Source organism: Globicephala melas, chromosome 17, assembly GCF_963455315.2.
Source record: "Globicephala melas chromosome 17, mGloMel1.2, whole genome shotgun sequence".
NCBI classification, from domain to species: domain Eukaryota; kingdom Metazoa; phylum Chordata; class Mammalia; order Artiodactyla; family Delphinidae; genus Globicephala; species Globicephala melas.
In genome coordinates, this window is record NC_083330.1 from 43754256 (window position 1) to 43775183 (window position 20928).

At 37.5% G+C, this 20928-nt stretch overlaps 1 protein-coding gene across 3 annotated transcripts in view; it reads left to right on the forward strand.

Moving 5' to 3' along the window:
• The window catches only part of SPAG1 (sperm associated antigen 1), a 102675-nt gene that overhangs the window by 33644 nt on the left and 48103 nt on the right, over window positions 1–20928 (forward strand). For all 3 annotated transcript variants that reach the window (XM_060287659.2, XM_060287660.2, XM_070044036.1), the window contains 2 exons: window positions 733–839; window positions 10641–10800. In XM_060287659.2, coding sequence (XP_060143642.1) covers window positions 733–839; window positions 10641–10800 — 267 coding nt within the window. The remainder of the gene's footprint in view (window positions 1–732; window positions 840–10640; window positions 10801–20928) is intronic.

Below are 20928 nucleotides of genomic sequence, written 5' to 3' on the forward strand. Positions count from 1 at the left end.
GAAGCATTATTGTAACAAATTCCATAAAGACTTTAAAAATGGTCCACATCAAAAAAAAAATCTAAAATAAAAAAATAGAAGTGTATTAAATCAGATATAAATATCTCACTTTTCAGAATTACCAAGACTGATTCTTTTCAAAATCATGTCTAACTACACAAAATTCTCTCATTATATAATTAATAACAATTGGACTAGGAAGGCATTCATTTCAGTATTAAAAAATGATCAAATTAGATATTGTAACCTACAAAAAAAAAAAAAAAACCCTGATACAAATTGCTAAAGTATTCAATTTCTGAACCTAGTTGACATAATCACCAGGATTCCTTCAGTTCCCTGTGCTATAGAGATTTCACTAACAGCCCAGATTCTGGGTCAGGTGCTGGTCAGTAATGTACTAAATTTAAAGGAGGGGTTTTCTAAATGTTCATAAAGTGGAAATAATACTAGTGATGATTATAAGGAGGAACGTGTTACTGTTTAGTGAAGACCTTCCCATTATTGTAGCACAGCATGGTGCTTCTGAGGGGTGAGGTACCGAGTCTCTCAGCCCTTGGAGGAGCTGGCAGGGACTGGAGCACCCAGAGGGCCAGGTCGTTGGAAGTTGGTGTAGTTTGCACAATTGCATTCTAAACTGTTCTATGTTACATATATACTTACACTTGAAAAGTGTGTTATAACCATAATGCCATATGTTAAAGTATGTCTTTTATTTTGGTAAATTTTCAGCTCTTCTGCGCCGTGCCACTACGTATAAACATCAAAACAAGCTCCAGGAAGCTATAAAAGATTTGAATAAAGTACTGACTGTTGAACCTGATAATGAGTTGGCCAAAGTAAGTACAGAAAGTGATACCTCACCTAATTCTATAGTTTGCTATTTCTGTATTTATGTTAAAATGATATCAGTCTTGCTGGAAAAATGATGTCGAGGATTAGGACACAGCTTTAAGAAATAGGTATGAGGAGCTTCAAGATGGTGGAAGAGTAAGATGTGGAGATCACCTTCCTTCCCACAGATACATCAGAAATACATCTACATGTGGAACAACTCCTACAGAACACCTACTGAGCGCTGACAGAAGAACCCAGACCTCCCAAAAGGCAAGAAACTCCCCACGTACCTGGGTAGGGCAAAATAGAAAAGAAAAAGCAGAGACAAAAGAATAGGGAAGGGACCTGCACCAGTGGGAGGGGGCCGTGAAGGAGGAAAGCTTTCCACACACTAGGAAGCCCCTTCGTGGACGGAGAGTGCACGTGGCGGAGGGGGGAAGCTTCGGGGCCACGGAGAAGAGCGCAGCAACAGGGGTGTGGAGGGCAAAGCAGAGACATTCCTGCACAGAGGATCGGTGCTGACCAGCACTCACCAGCCCGAGAGGCTTGTCTTCTCACCTGCCAGGGCGGGCGGGGGCTGGGAGCTGAGGCTCTGGCTTCGGAGGTCAGATCCCAGGGAGAGGACTGGGGTTGGCTGTGTGAACATAGCCTGAAGGGGGCTACTGCACCACAGCTAGCTGGGAGGGAGTCTGGGGGGAAAAGTCTGGAACTGCCGAAGAGGCAAGAGACTTTTTCTTGCCTCGTTCTGTGGTGCGCAAGGAGAGGGGATTCAGAGCACTGCCGAAACAAGCTCCAGAGGTGGGCATGAGCCGCGGCTATCAGCATGGACCGCAGAGACGGGCATGAAATGCTAAGGCTGCTGCTGCAGCCACCAAGAAGCCTCTGTGCAAGCATAGGTCACTATCCACACCTCCCCTCCTGGGAGCCTGTGCAGCCTGCCACTACCAGGGTCCTGTGATCCAGGGACAACTTCCCCAGGAGAACACATGGCACGCCTCAGGCTGTTGCAACATCACACCGGCCTCTGCCACCGCAGGCTTGCCCCACATTCTGTACCCGGCCTGCCCCCGGCCTTAGGGAGCCAGAGCCCCCTAATCAGATGCTCCTTTAACCCCGTCCTGTCTGAGCGGGAACAGAAGCCCTCAGGCGACTTACACGCAGAGGCAGGGCCAAATCCAAAGCTGAACCCCAGGAGCTGTGCAAACAAAGAAGAGAAAGGGAAATCTCTCCCAGCAGCCTCAGGAGCAGAGGATTAAATCTCCACAATCAACTTGATGTACCCTGCATCTGTGGAATACCTGAATAGACAACGAATCATCCCAAATTGAGGGAGTGGACTTTGGAAGCAATGATATATATATATATATTTTTTTTTTTCCTTTTTCTCTTTTTGTGAGTGTGTATGTGTATGCTTCTGTGATTTTGTCTGTATAGCTTTGCTTTTACCATTTGTCCTAGGGTTCTGTCTGTCCGTTTTTTGGGGGTTTTTTTAGTATAGTTTTTAGCATCTGTTATCATTGGTGGAACTGTTCTTTGGTTTGGTTGCTCTCTTCTTTCTTTCTATTTTATTATTTTCAAATTTTGTTTTTATTTTTAAAAATTATTCTTTATTTTATAACTTTATTTTATTTATTTTTTACTTCCCTTCTTTCTTTTTTTCTCCCTTTCATTCTGAGCTGTGTGGATGACAGGGTCTTGGTGACCAGGCTGGGAGTCAGGCCTGTGCCTCTGAGGTGGGAGAGCTGAGTTCAGGACATTGGTCCACCACAGACCTCCCAGCTCCATGTAATATCAAACAGCAAAAATATCCCAGAAATCTCCATCTCAACGCCAAGACCCAGCTCCACTCAACGACCAGCAAGCAACAGTGCTGTACACCCTATGCCAAACAACTAGCAAGGCAGGAACACAACCCCACCCTTCAGCAGAAAGGCTGCCTAAAATCATAATCAGATCATAGAAAATGCAAAACACACCACCAGACACAGACCTGCCCACCAGAAAGACAAGATCCAGCCTCATCCACCGGAACACAGGCACCAGTCCCCTCCACAGGGAAGCCTACACAACCCACTGAGCCAACCATAGCCAGTGGGGGTAGACGCCAAAAACAATGGGAACTACAAACCTGCAGCCTGCGAAAAGGAGACCCCAAACACAGTAAGTTAAGCAAAATGAGAAGACAGAGAAACACACATCAGATGAAGGAGCAAGGTAAAAACCCACCAGACCAAATAAATGAAGAGGAAATAGGCAGTCTACCTGAAAAAGAATTCAGAATAATGATAGTAAAGGTGAGCCAAAATCTTGGAAATAGAATGGAGAAAATACAACAAACGTTTAACAAGGACCTACAAGAACTAAAGAGCAAACAAACAATGATGAACAACACAATGAATGAAATAAAAATTCTCTAGAAGGAATCAATAGCAGAATAACTGAAGAAGAAGAACAGATAAGTGACCTGGAAGATAAAATAGTGGAAATAACTACTTCAGAGCAGAATAAAGAAAAAAGAATGGAAAGAATTGAGGACAGTCTCAGAGACCTCTGGGACAACATTAAACGCACCAACATTCGAATTATACGGGTCCCTGAAAAAGAAGAGAAAAAGAAAGAAAATATTTGATGAGATTATAGTTGAAAACTTCCCTAACATGGGAAAGAAAATAGTCAACTCCAGGAAGCGCAGAGTCCCATACAGGATAAATCCAAGGAGAAACATGCCAAGACACGTATTAATCAAACTATCAAAATTTAAATACAGAGAAAAAATATTAAGAGCATCAAGGGAAAAACAACAACATACAAGGGACTCCCCATAAGGTTAACAGCTGATCTTTCAGCAGAAACTCTGCAAGCCAGAAGGGAGTGGCAGGACATATTTAAAGTGATGAAAGGGAAAAACCTACACCCAAGATTACTCTACCCAGCAAGGATCTCATTCAGATTCAACAGAGAAATTAAAACCTTTACAGACAAACAGAACCCAAGAGAATACAGCACCACCAAACAAGCTTTACAACAAATGCTCAAGGAACTTTTCTAGGCAGGAAACACAGGAGAAGGAAAAGACCTACAATAACAAACGACAAAAATTTAGAAAATGTTAATAGGAACATACACATCAATAATTACCTTAAATGTAAATGGATTAAATGCTCCAACCAAAAGAAACAGACTGGCTGAATGTATACAAAAACAAGACCCGTACTTATGCTGTCTACAAGAGACCCACTTCAGACCTAAGGACACATACAGACTGAAAGGGGATGGAAAAAGATATTCCATGAAAATGGAAATCAAAAGTAAGCTGGAGTAGCAATTCTCATATCAGACAAAATATAATTTAAAGTAAAGACTATTACCAGAGACAAAGAAGGACACTACATAATGATCAAGGGCTCAATACAAGAAGAAGATATGACAATTGTAAATATTTATGCACCCAACATAGGAGCACCTCAATACATAAGGCAAATGCTAACAGCCATAAAAGGGGAAATTAACAGTAACACAATCATAGTAGGGGACGTTAACACCCCACTTTCACCAATGGACAGATCATCCAAAATGAAAATAAATAACGTAACACAAGCTTTAAATGATACATTAAACAAGATGGACCTAATTGATATGTATAGGACATTCCATCCCAAAACAACAGAATACACTTTCTTCTCAAGTGCTCATGGAACATTCTCCAGGATAGATCATATCTTGGGTCACAAATCAAGGCTTGGTGAATTTAAGAAAATTCAAATCGTATCAAGTATCTTTTCCGACCACAATGCTGTGAGACTAGATATTAATTACAGGAAAAGATCTGTAAAAAATACAAACACATGGAGGCTAAACAATACACTGCTTAATAACCAAGAGATCACTGAAGAAATCAAAGTGGAAATCAAAAAATACCTAGAAACAAAGGACAATGAAAACATTATGACACTAAACCTATGGGATGTAGCAAAATCAGTACTAAGAGGGAAGTTTATAGCGATACAATACTACCTTAAGAGAAATAAGAAACGTCTCAAAGAAACAACCTAACTTTACACCTAAAGCAATTAGAGAAAGAAGAACCAAAACCCCCAAAGTTAGCAGAAGGAAAGAAATCATAAAGATCAGATCAGAAATAAATGAAGGAAAAAATAGCAAAAATCAATAAAATTAAAAGCTGGTTCTTTGAGAAGAAAAACAAAATTGATAAACCATTAGCCAGACTCATCAAGAAAAAAAGGGAGAAGACTCAAATCAATAGAATTAGAAATGAAAAAGGAGAAGTAACAGCTGACACTGCAGAAATACAAAGGATCATGAGAGATTACTACAAGCAACGCTATGCCAATAAAATGGACAACCTGGAAGAACTGGACAAATTCTTAGAAAAGCACAACCTTCTGAGACTGAAACGGAGAAATAGAAAATATGAAGAGACCAATCACAAGCACAGAAATTGAAACTGATTAAAACTCTTCCAACAAACAAAAGCCCAGGACCACATGGCTTCACAAGAAAATTCTATCAAACATTTATAGAAGAGCTAACACCTATCCTTGTCAAACTCTTCCAAAATATAGCAGAGGGAGGAACACTCTCAAACTCATTCTACGAGGCCACCATCACCCTGATACCAAAACCAGACAAAGAAGTCACAAAACTACAGGCCAATATCACTGATAAACATAGATTCAAAAATCGTCAACAAAATACTAGCAAACAGAATCCAACATCACATTAAACGGATTGTACACCATGATCACGTGGGGTTTATCTCAGGAATGCAACGAAACTTCAATATATGCAAATTAATCAATGTGATACACCATATTAACAAATTGAATAAAAACCATATGATCATCTCAATAGATGCAGAAAAAGCTTTCAACAAAATTCAGCACCCATTTATGATAAAAACCCTCCAGAAAGTAGGCATACATGGAACTTACTTCAGCATAATAAAGGCCATATATGACAAACCCACGGCCAACATCATACTCAGTGGTGAAAAACTGTAACCATTTCCACTAAGATCAGGAACAAGACAAGGATGCCCACTCTTACCACTATTATTCAACATAGTTTTGGAAGTTTTAGCCACAGCAAGCAGAGAAGAAAAAGAAATAAAAGGAATCCATATCGGAAAAGAAGTAAAGCTGTCACTGTTTGCAGTTGATATGATACTATACATAGAGAATCCTAAAGATGCTACTGAAAAACTACTACAGGTAATCAATGAATTTGGTAAAATAGCAGGATGTAAAATTAATGCACAGAAATCTCTTGCATTCCTTTACACTAATGATGAAAAATTTGAAAGTGAAATTATGGAAACATTCCCATGTACCATTGCAACAAAAAGAATAACACACCTAGGAACAAACCTACCTAAGAAGACAAAAGACCTGTATGCAGAAAACTATAACACACTGATGAAAGAAATTAAAGATGATACAAATAGATGGAGAGATATACCATGTTCTTGGATTGGAAGAATCAACATTGCGAAAATGACTATACTACCCAAAGCAATCTACGGATTCAGTGCAACCCCTATCACACTACCATTGGCATATTTTCACAGAACTGGAACAAAAAATTGCATAATTTGTATGAAAACACAAAAGATCCCGTATAGCCAAAGCAATCTTGAGAAAGAAAAATGGACCTGGAGGAATCAGGCTCCCTGACTTCAGACTATACTACAAAGCTACAGCAATCAAGACAGTATTGTACTGGCACAAAAACAGAAATATAGATCAATGGAACAGGATAGAAAGCCCAGAGATAAACCCAAGCACATATGGTCACCTTATTTTTGATAAAGGAGGCAAGAATATACAATGGAGAAAAGACAGCCTCTTCAATAAATGGTGCTGGGAAAACTGGACAGCTACATGTAAAAGGATGAAATTAGAACACTCCCTAACACCACAAAAATAAGCTCAAAATGGATTAAAGACCTAAATGTAAGGCCAGACACTCTAAAACTCCTAGAGGAAAACATAGAACACTCTATGATATAAATCACAGCAAGATCCTTTTTGACCCAGCTCCTAGAGAAATGGAAATAAAAACAAAAATAAACAAATGGGACCTAATGAAACTTAAAAGCTTTTGAACAGCAAAGGAAAACAAACAGCACGAAAAGACAACCCTCAGAATGAGAGAAAATATTTGCAAATGAAGCAACTGACAAAGGATTAATTTCCAAAATTTACAAGCAGCTCTTGCAGCTCAATATCAAAAAAACATACAGCCCAATCCACAAATGGGCAGAAGACCTAAATAGACATTTCTCCAAAGAAGATATACAGATGGCCAAGAAGCACATGAGAAGCTGCTCAACATCACTAATTATTAGAGAAATGCAAATCAAAACTGCAGTGAGGTATCACTTCACACCAGTTAGAATGAACTTCATCAAAAAATCTACAAACAACAAATGCTGGAGAGGGTGTGGAGAAAAGGGAACCCTCTTGCACTGTTGGAGGGAGTGGAAACTGATACAGCCACTATGGAGAACAGTATGGAGGTTCCTTAAAAAACTAAAAATAGAACTACCATACGACCCAGCAATCCCACTACTGGACATATACCCTGAGAAAACCATTATTCAAAAAATAGTCATGTACCACAATGTTCATTGCAGCTCTATTTACAGTAGCTAGGACATGGAAGCAACGTAAGTGTCCATCGACAGATGAATGGATAAAGAAGATGTGGCACATATAAACAGTGGCATATTACTCAGCCACAAAAAGAAACGAAATTGAGTTATTTGTAGTGAGGTGGATGCAGAGAATGGACTTGAGGACACGGGGAGGGGGAAGGGGAAGCTGGGACAAAGTGAGAGAGTGGCATGGACATATATACACTACCGAATGTAAAACCGATAGCTCACGGGAAGTAGCCACATAGCACAGGGAGATCAGCTTGGTGCTTCGTGACCACCTAGAGGAGTGGGATAGGGAGGGTGGGAGGGAGTCGCAAGAGGGAAGAGATATGGGGATATATTTATATGTATAGCTGATTCACTTGTTTATAAAGCAGAAACTAACATACCATTGTAAAGCAATTATACTCCAATAAAGATGTTAAAAAAAAAAAAGAGAGGTACATCTCAGATATTCCCAGTGTTAACGTCTATTTGAAGTGGAAGAAAGCTGGCTCTTAAATTGTCCAAAATCATAAACCTACTCCTGAAGGACAAATAATTTTCTCTTTCCTGAAGCTTTGTAGGCAGTTCTTTTCTTTGAGCCAAGTTCAATTTATTATGCAAATGGTGTAGAACTTTCCTAGGTAGGATTAAGCAGGAGCTTGATGGCCATAAAAGAGTGTTTATTCCTTAATTTGCGTGGTAACCATAGCATCCCTAACAGTAAACTGACTCAGATATGCACTTAGGGGATCTGTATTCAATCCTAAGGAGTGGAGGTAAGTGTCAAGAGCTGTGAAGGGCCTGAGAGTTTACCCTACATGTAAATTAGCAAGGTGGCCTAGAAGAATATACAAGATTCCTGAGTCAGGCACAAAAGACTTCGCTACTCATGGCATGGCAAGCTGATGAGCTTGAAGCTCATGTCCGTTACCCTGGCTACCAAGTTCCGTGTGGGCGGCAGAATGCCCAGATAGGGCATTCTCTATTTCCCAGGGCTGTTGTCAGTACAAACATCCTTAAAAAGATAATCTAGGTCCCTTTCACCAAGTGCAGATACAGCAGGAACACAGCTGTCTGTGAACCAGAAAGCAGGCCCTCACCAGAAACCAAATCTGCTAGCACCTTAAACTTGGACTTCCCAGTCTTCAGAACTGAGAAATAAATTCCTGTTGTTATAAATCAAAGAAAAAAAAAAGTCTAGAACAAAGGTGGTTTAGCTCCTCTGCTTACAATATATTCAGAAATATGGGAAACCCCTGGAGAACTGTCTTCCACCAATAACTTGTCACTGTTTCCACATACCTTTCAGGTTATCTAACTCTTTCTGAGAGGCAGCTGATGTCCCTACTGTATCAGCTGCATTTATCAAGTCAGCATTTCAGTGGATTAGGTTTAGGGTGCAGCTTAGGAACACATCTTCACCCCATAGTATTTCCTTTTTATAATGGTATGTTCATTAAAAAGTTAGCATTTTAATATTCTAAAAAAAATTGAAACAAGGAAAACCACTTTTAATTTTACTATCCAACATAAGTTCATGTTTACATATTAACTTTAGATCTTAACCAAATGCATTTTTACCTTAACCATATGTAAAGATTAACTCAGAGCGGATCATATACCTTAATATAAGACTTGGAGTATGAAAGTTCTAGAAGAAGACATAAGAGAAAATCTTTATGACCTTGGATGAGACAAATATTCCTTAGGTGTGACACAGAGGCATAATCTATAAAAAGTTGATAATTGGGCTTCATCAAAATTAAAAAGTTTTTATTTATTCTATCAGAAGAATAAAAAGACAAGCCATAGACTGGGGGAAAATATTTGCAATCTTGTATCCAACAAAGGGCTTGTGTCCTGAATATATACAGAACTTTAAAAACTCAAGAAAACAAACAGGTTGATGAAAAATAAGCAAGATATTTGATCAGACACGTCACCAAAAGTTATGTGAATGGAAAATAAGCACATGAAAAGATGCTCAATGTCATTAGAGAAACATAAAACCACAAGAGATACCACTACAAACCTGTTAGACAGCTAAAATGAAAATGATTGACCATACTAAGTGTTGGTGGGCATGTGGGAGAACTGAAACTTGGGAATATAAAATGATCCCACTGCTTTGGAATACAGGTAAAAAGTTAAACAAAACAATCATACGCCTACCGCATGACCCAGTCATTCCACTCCGAGTATTCACCAAGAAAAATACAAGCATATGTCCATACAAAGATTTAAGCACGAATGTTTATAATGGCTTCATTTGTAATTGCCAAAAACTGAAAATAGCCTAAAATGTCCATCAATAGGTGAATGGATAAACAAATCATTTTATAAGCATATAATAGAATACTACTGAACAATAAAAGGGAATGAACTAATAGGTTCATAAGACGACATGGATAAATTTCAAAATAATTATGCTAAGTGAAAGAAGCCAGACAAAAAGAGTACATGTATTATGATTCTACTTATATAAAAAACTGGAAAATACAAACTAATCTATCGTAACAGAAAGAACAGTGGTTGCAGGGATGAGCAAAAGGGAATCATAACAAAAAGATAGGAAGAAACGTTTTGTGAATGATGGATATGTTTATTATTACATCAAAATCTATTAAAACTTGTGCTCTTTAAGTATGTGCAGTTTATGTCAATTATACCTCAGTAAGGTGTTAAAGATGAGGAAGGAAGCAAAATGGTTTGATATATTTTTTTAAATTTCTAGTTGGCATAAAATATTAAAGAACTTTCAACATGACTCTTAAAAAAACATGTATAGTATGGTTTAATTTGTATAAAACTGGACACCTCTGTTTGTATATGCATACAAATATATCCAGGAAGATGATCATCAGAATGTCAGTAGTTTATCTGAGTGGCAGGATTTCAGATGATTTTTTTCTTCCTTCTTTTATACTTGTTATGCTTTAAGTTTTTTACAGTGGACATGTATAGTTCTAATCAGACAAAGCAGTGAAGTTGTTTGAAAAGAAAAATAAAGACCACCATAAGAAGCTTTATCTTAGTTATCTTTATTCACTTTTTAATATCTTGATATTCTTACTTGCAAGAATGGTTATACTTTTTACTAAAGGTAAAAGTTTTCTTTAATGTGGCGATTATGTTTCAGAAAACCTTGTTAGAGGTTGAAAGAGATCTGAAAAATTCTGAACCTGCATCTGAGACTCAAACCAAAGGGAAAAGGATGGTTATTCAGGAAGTAGAAAACTCAGAAGATGAAAATGAAAAGGACAGTGGAAGAAAACATGAAGATGGCATTGCAGATAACAGTAAGACATCTTTTCTCTTTGGTTTATGCAAAAAAAAAAAACCAACCCTATCTTGTTATATGATGAGTGGGCTCAAATTTTCTCTTTGTACAGAAATTCTTAGTCTACCAAATTTTTCTAGCCTTTACCTTGTAAGTCTACAAGCAGGTTTTTCCTTCATCTTTTTCTTAACACAGCTCATTTCTTTTTATTTTTTTTTCTCATTGCGGTATAATTGACTTATAATATTATGTTAGTTTCAGGTGTACAACATAATGATTCAATATTTGTATGTATTGTGAAATTATCACCACGATAAGTCTAAATCTTTTTCTTGGGGCTTCCCTGGTGGCGCAGTGGTTGAGAGTCCGCCTGCCGATGCAGGGGACACGGGTTCGTGCCCCGGTCCGGGAAGATCCCACATGCCGTGGAGTGGCTAGGCCCGTGAGCCTAGCCTGGCTGGGCCTGTGCGTCCAGAGCCTGTGCCCTTGGCCTGTGCGTCCAGAGCCTGTGCCCTGCAACAGTGAGAGGCCCGCATACCGTAAAAAAAATCTTTTTCTTAATACAATCTCCCAAACCCATTTTCCTTCATAATCTGACATCTTTTCTAGTGCTCAATTTAATTCCTGATTATCACCTTTAAACACAAATGGCTGCCTCTGTGACACCAACCATTTGCAAGTTAACTTTATGTCCATCTCTTAGATGATTGTTTTATATATAGCTACTTGGTTGCAAACAAATATGTTGGCTTCAAAGGGGTTGTTTGCCTAAAAATGAATACACTGTTGGAATGCCCTGTAGCTATGCGTGCCTCTCAATTTTTTAAAAAAATATGCAATTTCACTTTTGATGTAATTTAAAAAAAAAGAATCTAGACTATATAAAGCTTAATCTTCATAATATAAGACAATGAAAATTACATCAACTTTAAGGGGAAAAAATCTGCCTTTTCATTTGACCGGGGGGAAAAGTTTTTCTTTTTTCTTGAGAGCCCCTGAGCAACTGAAGGGGAAATGTCAGCTCTGAAAATCATTCACAGGTAAAAACCAACTTTAAGTAATTTGACAGAATATTTTATTTTAGGGAAATATAAAATGTTCAAGTCATTCAACTTTAAAGAAAGAACAAGGAGTATAAGTTTGTTTTCATTCATGGCAAAATATATAGTGTAAAATATATACATCAGCTTAAAATATGATCAGTTAAGCTAGGATAAAGAAAAAAGCACAGAAAAGAAGGGGGAAAGAGATGAGGCAGAGTAGAGCACCCAAGAAAGATGGAAAAGAAAGTGAGAGCATCAAAGGGATAAAAAGGAGAGTTTAAGGTAAGCAGATTTTCAAGGATTGAGGCTCACCTTTTTTTTCTTAAATAAATTTATTTATTTATTTATTTTTGGCTGTGTTGGGTCTTTGTTGCTGCATGCGGGCTTTCTTTAGTTGCGGCGAGCGTGGGCTCCTCTTCATTGCGGTGCGTGGGCTTTTCATTGTGGTGGCTTCTCTTGTTGCCAAGCACGGGCTCTAGGCACGCAGGCTTCAGTAGTTGTGGCACACGGGCTCAGTAATTGTGGCTTGCCGGCTCCAGAGCGCAGGCTCAGTAGTTGCCGCGCACGGGTTTAGCTGCTCCACGGCATGTGGGATCTTCCCGGACCAGGGATTGAACCCATGTCCCTCGCATTGGCAGGCGGATTCTTAACCACTGCGCCACCCAGGGAAGTCCCGATTGACGCTCACCTTTAAGCAAGTTCTGGGAGCAAATGTTTTTCTTATGTTTATATTTAGCTTAAGATAATTAGCCAAGCATCTTACAATTAAAGGAAATCATTTAAAATCTTATCTGGAACAAGATATAATATAAACTGTATCAATTGCCACTATTTTTAAATTATTTTTTAAAATTTACATATAGTAAAAATGGACTTTTTGGTATACAGTTCTAACACGTGTATAATTTCATGTAACAGCCACCACCGTCAGGATCCAGAACAATTTTATCACAAATTGTTGGCTAAAAGGAAGGCAAAAAAGAACACCTCTTTTTGCTTTCCTTTTAGCCAAACTCTTCTATCACCCCAAGCCTTGGTAGCCGTTGATCTATTCTCTGTTCCTGTAGTTTCACCTTTTCCAGAATGTCATATAAATGGAATCAGAGAGTATATAACCTTTTGAGACTAGCTTCCTGCACTTAGTGTAATGTCACTGAGATTCATTCATGTAGTTGCATGTATCTTTGATTTATTCCTTTTTATTACTGAGTAATACACCATTATATGGATATACTGCAGCTTGTTTATCCTTTCATTTGTTGAAGGACATTTGGGTTTTCTCCAGTATTTGGTATTTATGAATAGAGCTGCTATTAATATTCATGCACAGGTTTTTGGGTGAACGTACGTTTTCATTTCTCTGGGGTAAATACCAAGAGTGGGACTGCTGGGTCATATGGCAAGTGTATGTTTAACTTTATAAAAAATCTCCAGACTGTTTTTCCAGAATGGTGGTACCATTTTTCAATCCATTAGCAACACATGAGAGTTCTAGCTGTTTCACATTCTTGCCAGCATTTGGTATTTTATTTAAAAATTTTTTTTAGCCATTTAGGTGTATAGTGGTTTCTCACTGTGGTTTTAATTTGCATTTTACTATTGGCTAGTGATGTTGAACATTTTTTCTTGTGCTTATTTGCCATGTCTATATCACTTTTGGTAAAGTATCTGTTGAAATTATTCCACCAGTTTTTTTTTTTTTTTTTTTTTTTTTTTGCTTTACACGGGCTTCTCACTGCTGCGGCCCCTCCCGTTGCGGAGCACAGGCTCCGGACGCGCAGGCTCAGCGGCCACGGCTCACGGGCCCAGCCGCTCCGCGGCATGTGGGATCCCCCCGGACCGGGGCACGAACCCGTGTCCCCTGCATCAGCAGGCGGACTCCCAACCACTGCGCCACCAGGGAAGCCCTCCACCAGTTTTTAAAGTTGGGTTGTTGATTTCTTACTGTTGAATTTTGAGAGTTCTTTTCATATTTTTGATACAAGTCCTTTACTAGATATGAGATCTGCAAATATTTTTTCCCTATTTGTAGCTTGTTTTTTCTCATTCTTTTATCAGTGTCTTTCACAGAAAAAAAGGGTATTAGTTTGATTAGAGTCCAGTTTATCAAAATTTTTTAATGGGCTGGTGATTTGGTGTCATATCTTAATGCTTTGACTAAGCTAAAATCATGAGGATTTTCTCCTGTTTTCCTTTAAAAGTTCCATAGTTTTATACTTATGTACCGTTCTGAGTTAATTTTTTTATTGAGATATAACTGACATATAACATTCTATTAGTTTCAGGTGTACAACATGATTCAATAGTTGTATATATTGTGAAGTAATTGCCACAATAAGTCTAGTTAAAAACCATCACCATAATAGTTAAAAAATTTTTTTCTTGTGATGAGAACTTTTAAGATCTCTTTTAGCAAGTTTCAAATATATAATAGAGTATTATTAACTCTAGTCACTATGCTGTACATTACATCCCCATGACTTATTTTATAACTGGAAGTTTGTGCCTTTTGACTCCCTTCACCCATTGCACACATGTGCACATGTACACACACACACAGAAACACACACACACACACACACACACACACACACACACAGATACGCCTCTGGCAACTATCAGTCTGTTCTCTATGAGTTCGGTTTGGTTTTTCTTTTTAGATTCCACATATAAATGAGATCATGTGGTGTTTATCTTTCTCTGTCTGACTTATTTCACTTAGCCATACTGAGTTAATTTTTCTATGAAGTGTGAGGATTAGATTGAGTTTCACTTTTTTGCATATGAATGTCCAATTGTTCCAAAACCATTTGATGAAAACTATCCTTACTCCTTTGAACTGCCTTTGCACCTTTGTAAAAAAATCAGTTGGCCATATTTGTGTAGCCAATAGAATCTAACGCTGGGTTCAGTTCTTCTCCACTGACCTATGTGTCTGTCCCTTTGTCAATACCACACTATCTCGAGTGCTGTAGTTTTATAGTAAGTCTTAAAATCAGGTAGTGTGATTCCTTCAGCTTTATTTTTTTTTTCAAAATAGTTTGGCTATTCTAGTTCCTTTGCCTTTCACATAGTTTTAAAATCAGGTGTTTTTCAATTATATTTTATTTTTCACATGCTGCATTCCTCCAACTTCTCTTAATATTCAAGTATATTCCTTTATTACATAAAATCACTTAACAGTCATGTATATTTGATGACTATTTTACCACAAGCCTGTTTGTTATATTACTAAAATCTATATTTCTACTCACTGCAAAACATAAGGAATTTCCCACTGTATATCGCTATAGTATATAGTAGAGTATAATTGGACAGCAAATATGAGGTAGTTAAATCAGTTCTTTTATACCTAAAAAAAGTCATGCTGGGAATTTGATTGGAACTGCATTGAATTTATAAATCAATATAGGGAAGAAATGACTATATGAATTTTTAACTATATGGATTTTTCCAATCCATGAATGTGGTATATCTCTCCATGAACATGGTATATCTCTCCACTTATTTAGGTCTTCTTTGATTTTTTTCATTAGTGTTTTTTAAGTTTTCAGCACACAGATACTGCACATACTTTGACAAATTTATACTTACGTATTTAGATTTTTTGGAGCTATTGTAAAGAATATTTTTTTAATTTCAGAAAATTGAAAATTGAATTGTTCATTGCTAGAATATGAAAATTCATTTATTTTAAAAAATATGTTGACCTTGTATCTTGCAGTCTTGCTAACTCACTGATAAGTTCCAGGATTCTTTTTGTAGACTCCTTGGAATTCTTTTCATAGACAATTACATGGTCTGCAGATAAGAACAGTTTTATTTTTCTAATTTCCAATCTATACCTCTTTTCTTTCTTTTTCTTACTTTATTGAACTGGCTAAGGGCTATGGTGTTGAATAAACATGGTGAGAGTGAACAACCATGAGCTTTGTTCTTAATCTTAGAGGGCAAGCATTCAGTCTTCCGTCATTAAGTTTTCTGTTAACTGTGGGTTTTTGAGAGATGGGCTTCATCAAATTAAGGAAGTAACTTTCTATTTCTACAAGACTGTAACTTTTAATCTCAAATTGATGTGAACTTTTCATCTCAAATTGATGTAAACTTTTCAAATACTTTTTCTGCAGAAATTGATTTGATCATGTGGTTTTTCTTCTGTAATCTGTTAGTATATTGGATTATGTTGATTGATTTTCAAAAGTTGAGCTAGCCTTGAATTCTTGGGATAAACCCCATCAATCATCATGTATTATTCTTTTCAGGATTTTGTCTGTTATTATCTTGTTGAGGATTTTTGCATCTATGTTCATGAGAGACATTGGACTATAGTTTTTCTTTTTTTTTGTACTGTACATGTCTGGTTTTGGTATCAGGATAATGGCAACGTCAGAAAAGTTGGGAGCTGGAATGTGCTTCCACCACTTCTGTTTTCGAAAAGAGATTGTGTAGAATTGATATTCTTTTAAAATTTGGTAGAATTTGCCAGTGAAATCATCTGGGCCTGGAGGTTCTTTTGTGAAAGATTTAAAATTACAAATTTAATTTCTTTAGTAGACATACAACTGTTTAGGTTATCTGTGTTTTTCTTCAGTGAATCCTGAGTTTAGTAGTTTCAAAAAAATTGGTCCATTTCATCCAAGTTGTTGAATTTATAAGCACAGTTCATAGTACTCCCTTATTATAGCTTTAATGTCTGATTGACCTGTAGTGATATCCTCTCTTCCTGAGAGTGGCGATTTGTGTTTTCTCTCTTTTTTGTCAGTCTAGTTCGAGGTTTATCAATGTTATTGATTTTTTCAAATGTTTCATTGATTTTTCTCTGCCTTTTTAAAAAATATCTTTATTGGAGTATAATTGCTTTACAATGCTGTGTTAGTTTCTCCTTTATAACACAGTGAATCAGCTATACATATACATATATCCCCATATCTCTTCCCTCTTGCATCTCCCTCCCACCCTCCCTATCCCACCCCTCTAAGTGGTCACAAAGCACAGAGTTGATCTCCCGTGCTATGCGGCTGCTATCCACTAGCTATTGATTTTATATTTGGTAGTATATATATGTCCATGCCACTCTCTCACTTTGTCCCACCTTACCCTTACCCCTCCCCATGTCCTCAAATCCATTCTCTAGTAGGGCTGCGTCTTTATTCCTGTCCTACCCCTAGGTTCTTCATAACCTTTTTTTTTTTTTTTAGATTCCATATATATGTGTTAGCATATGGTATTTGTTTTTCTGTTTCTGACTTACTTCACTCTGTATGACAGACTCTAGGTCCATCCACTTCACTACAAGTAACTCAATTTTTTTTCTTTTTATGGCTGAGTAATATTCCATTGTATATATGTGTCACATCTTGTTTATCCATTCATCTGTCGATGGACACTTAGGTTGCTTCCAAGTCCTGGCTATTGTAAATAGAGCTGCAATGAACACTGTGGTACATGACTCTTTTTGAAATACGGTTTTCTCAGGGTTTATGCCCAGTAGTGGGATTGCTGGGTCATATGGTAGTTCTATTTTTAGTTTTTTAACGAACCTCCATACTGTTCTCCATAGTGGCTGTATTAATTTACATTCCCACCAACAGTGCAAGAGGGTTCCCTTTTCTCCACCCCCTCTCCAGCATTTATTGTTTGTAGATTTTTCGATGATGGCCATTCTGACTGGTGTGAGGTGATACCTCATGGTAGTTTTGATTTGCATTACTCTGATGATTACTGATGTTGAGCATTCTTTCATGTGTTTGTTGGCAGTCTGTATATCTTCTTTGGAGAAATGTCTATTTAGGTCCTGCCCATTTTTGGATTGGGTTGCTTGTTTTTCTGATATTCAGCTGCATGAGCTGCTTGTAAATTTTAGAGATTAATCCTTTGTCATTTGCTTCATTAGCAAATATTTTCTCCCATTCTGAGGGTTGTCTTTTGGTCTTGTTTATGTTTTCCTTTGCTGTGCAAAAGCTTTTAAGTTTCATTAGGCCCCATGTGTTTATTTTTGTTTTTATTTCCATTTCTTTAGGAGGTGGGTCAAAAAGGATCTTGCTGTGATTTATGTCATAGAGTGTTCTGCCTATGTTTTCCTCTAAGAGTTTTATAGTGTCTAGCCTTACATTTGGGTCTTTAATCCATTTTGAGTTTATTTTTGTGTATGGTGTTAGGGAGTGTTCTAATTTCATTTATTTTTACATGTAGCTGCCCAGTTTCCCAGCACCACTTATTGAAGAGGCTGTCTTTTCTCCATTGTATAGTCTTGCCTCCTTTATGAAAGATAAGGTCACCATATGTGCATGGGTTTATCTCTGGGCTTTCTATCCTGTTCCATTGATCTATATCTCTGTTTTCGTGCCAGTACCATACTCTCTTATTTACTGTAGCTTTGTAGTATAGTCTGAAGTCAGGGAGCCTGATTCCTCCAGCTCCGTTTTTCTTTCTCAAAATTGCTTTGGCTATTTGGGGTCTTTTGTGTTTCCATACAAATTGTGCAATTTTTTGTTCAGGTTCTGTGAAAAATGCCAGTGGTAGTTTGATAGGAATTGCATCGAATCTGTAGATTGCTTTGGTAGTATAGTCATTTTCACAATGTTGATTCTTCCAATCCAAGAACATGGTATATCTCTACATCTATTTGTATCATCTTTAATTTCTTTCATCAGTGTCTTATAGTTTTCTGCACACAGGTCTTTTCTCTCCTTAAGTAAGTTTATTCCTAGGTGTTTTATTCTTTTGTTGCCATGGTAAATGGGAATGTTTCCTTAGATTTTTCATTAGCGTATAGGAATGCAAGAGATTTCTGTGCATTAATTTTATATCCTGCTACTTTACCAAACTCATCGATTTGCTCTAGCAGTTTTCTGGTAGCATCTTTAGGATTCTCTACGTATAGTATCATGTCATCTGCAAACAGTGAAAGCTTTACTTCTTCTTTACCCATATGGATTCCTTTTATTTCTTCTCTGATTGCTGTGGCTAAAACTCCAAAACTATGAATAATAGTGGTGAGGGTGGGCAACCTTGTCTTGTTCCATATCTTAGTGGAAATGGTTTCAGTTCTTCACCATTGAGGACGACGTTGGCTGTGGGTTTGTCATGTATGGCCTTTGTTATGTTGAGATAAGTTCCATCTATGCTTACTTTTGGAGGGTTTTTTATCATAAATGGGTGTTGAATTTTGTCGATAGCTTTTTCTGCATCTGTTGAGATGGTCCTATGGTTTTTCTCCTTCAATTTGTTAATGTGGTGTATCACATTGATTGATTTGTGTATATAGAAGAATCCTTGCATTCCTGGGATAACCCCACTTGATCATGGTGTATGATACTTTTGTATGTGTATGATCATGGTGTATGACACTTTTAATGTGCTGTTGGATTCTGTTTGCTAGTATTTTGTTGAGGATTTTTGCATCTGTGTTCATCAGTGATATTGGCCTGTAGTTTTCTTTCTTTGTGACATCTTTGTGACGTTTTGGTTTTGGTATCAGGATGATGGTGGCCTTGTAGAATGAGTTTGGGAGTGTTCTTCCCTCAGGAGAATAGGTGTTACCTCTTCTATAAATGTTTGATAGAATTTTCCTGTGAAGCCATCTGGTCCTGGGCTTTTGTTTGTTGGAAGATTTTTAATCACAGTTTCAATTTCAGTGCTTGTGATTGGTCTGTTTATATTTTCTGTTTCTGCCTGGTTCAGTCTCAGAAGGTTGTGCTTTTCTAAGAATTTGTCCATTTCTTCCAGGTTGTCCATTTTATTGGCATAGAGTTGCTTGTAGTAATCTCTCATGATCCTTTGTATTTCTGCAGTGTCAGTTGTTACTTCCCCTTTTTCATTTCTAATTCTATCGATTTTAGTGTTCTCCCTTTTTTTCTAGATGAGTCTTGCTAATGGTTTATCAATTTTGTTTATTTTCTCAAAGAACCAGCTTTTAGTTTTATTGATCTTTGCTATCGTTTCCTTCATTTCTTTTTCATTTATTTCTGATCTGATCTTTATGATTTCTTTCCTTCTGCTAATTTTGGGGGTATTTTGTTCTTCTTTCTCTAATCTCTTTAGGTGTAAAGTTAGCTAGTTTATTTGAGATGCTTCTTGTTTCTTAAGGTAGTATTGTATTACTATAAACTTCCCTCTTAGTACTGATTTTGCTGCATCCCATAGGTTTAGTGTCATCGTGTTTTCATTGTCATTTGTTTCTAGGTTTTTTTTTTTTTTTTTTTTTGCAATAAGTGGGCCTCTCACTGTCGCGGCCCCTCCCGTTGTGGAGCACAGGCTCTGGATGCACATGCCCAGCGGCCATGGCTCGTGGACCCAGCCGCTCCACGGCATGTGGGATCTTCCTGGACCAGAGCACGAACCCATGTCCCCTGCATCTGCAGGCGGACTCCCAAACACTGCGCCACCAGGGAAGCCCGTTTCTAGGTATTTTTTTGATTTCCACTTTGATTTCTTCAGTGATCTCTTGGTTATTAAGCAGTGTATTGTTTAGCCTCCATGTGTTTGTATTTTTTACAGATTTTTTCCTGTAATTGATATCTAGTCTCATAGCATTTTGGTCGGAAAATTTACTTGATATGATTTCAATTTTCTTAAATTTACCAAGGCTTGATTTGTGACCCAAGATATGATCTATCCTGGAGAATGTTCCATGAGCACTTGAGAAGAAAGTTTATTCTCTTGTTTTTGATAGGAATGTCCTATAAATATCAATTAAGCCCATCTTGTTTAATGTATCATTTAATGCTTGTGTTTCCTTATTTATTTTCATTTTGGATGATCTGTCCATTGGTGAAAGTGGGGTGTTAAAGTCCCCTACTATGATTGTGTTACTGTCGATTTCCCCTTTCGTGGCTGTTAGTATTTGCCTTATGTATTGAGGTGCTCCTGTGTTGGGTGCATAAATATTTACAATTGTTATATCTTCTTCTTGGATTGAGCCCTTGATCATTATGTAGTGTCCTTCTTTGTCTCTTGTAATAGTCTTTATTTTAAAGTCTATTTTGTCTGATATGAGAATTGCTACTCCAGCTTACTTTTGATTTCCATTTGCCTGGAAGATATTTTTCCATGCCCTCACTTTCAGTCTGTATGTGTCCCTAGGTCTGAAGTAGGTCTCTTGT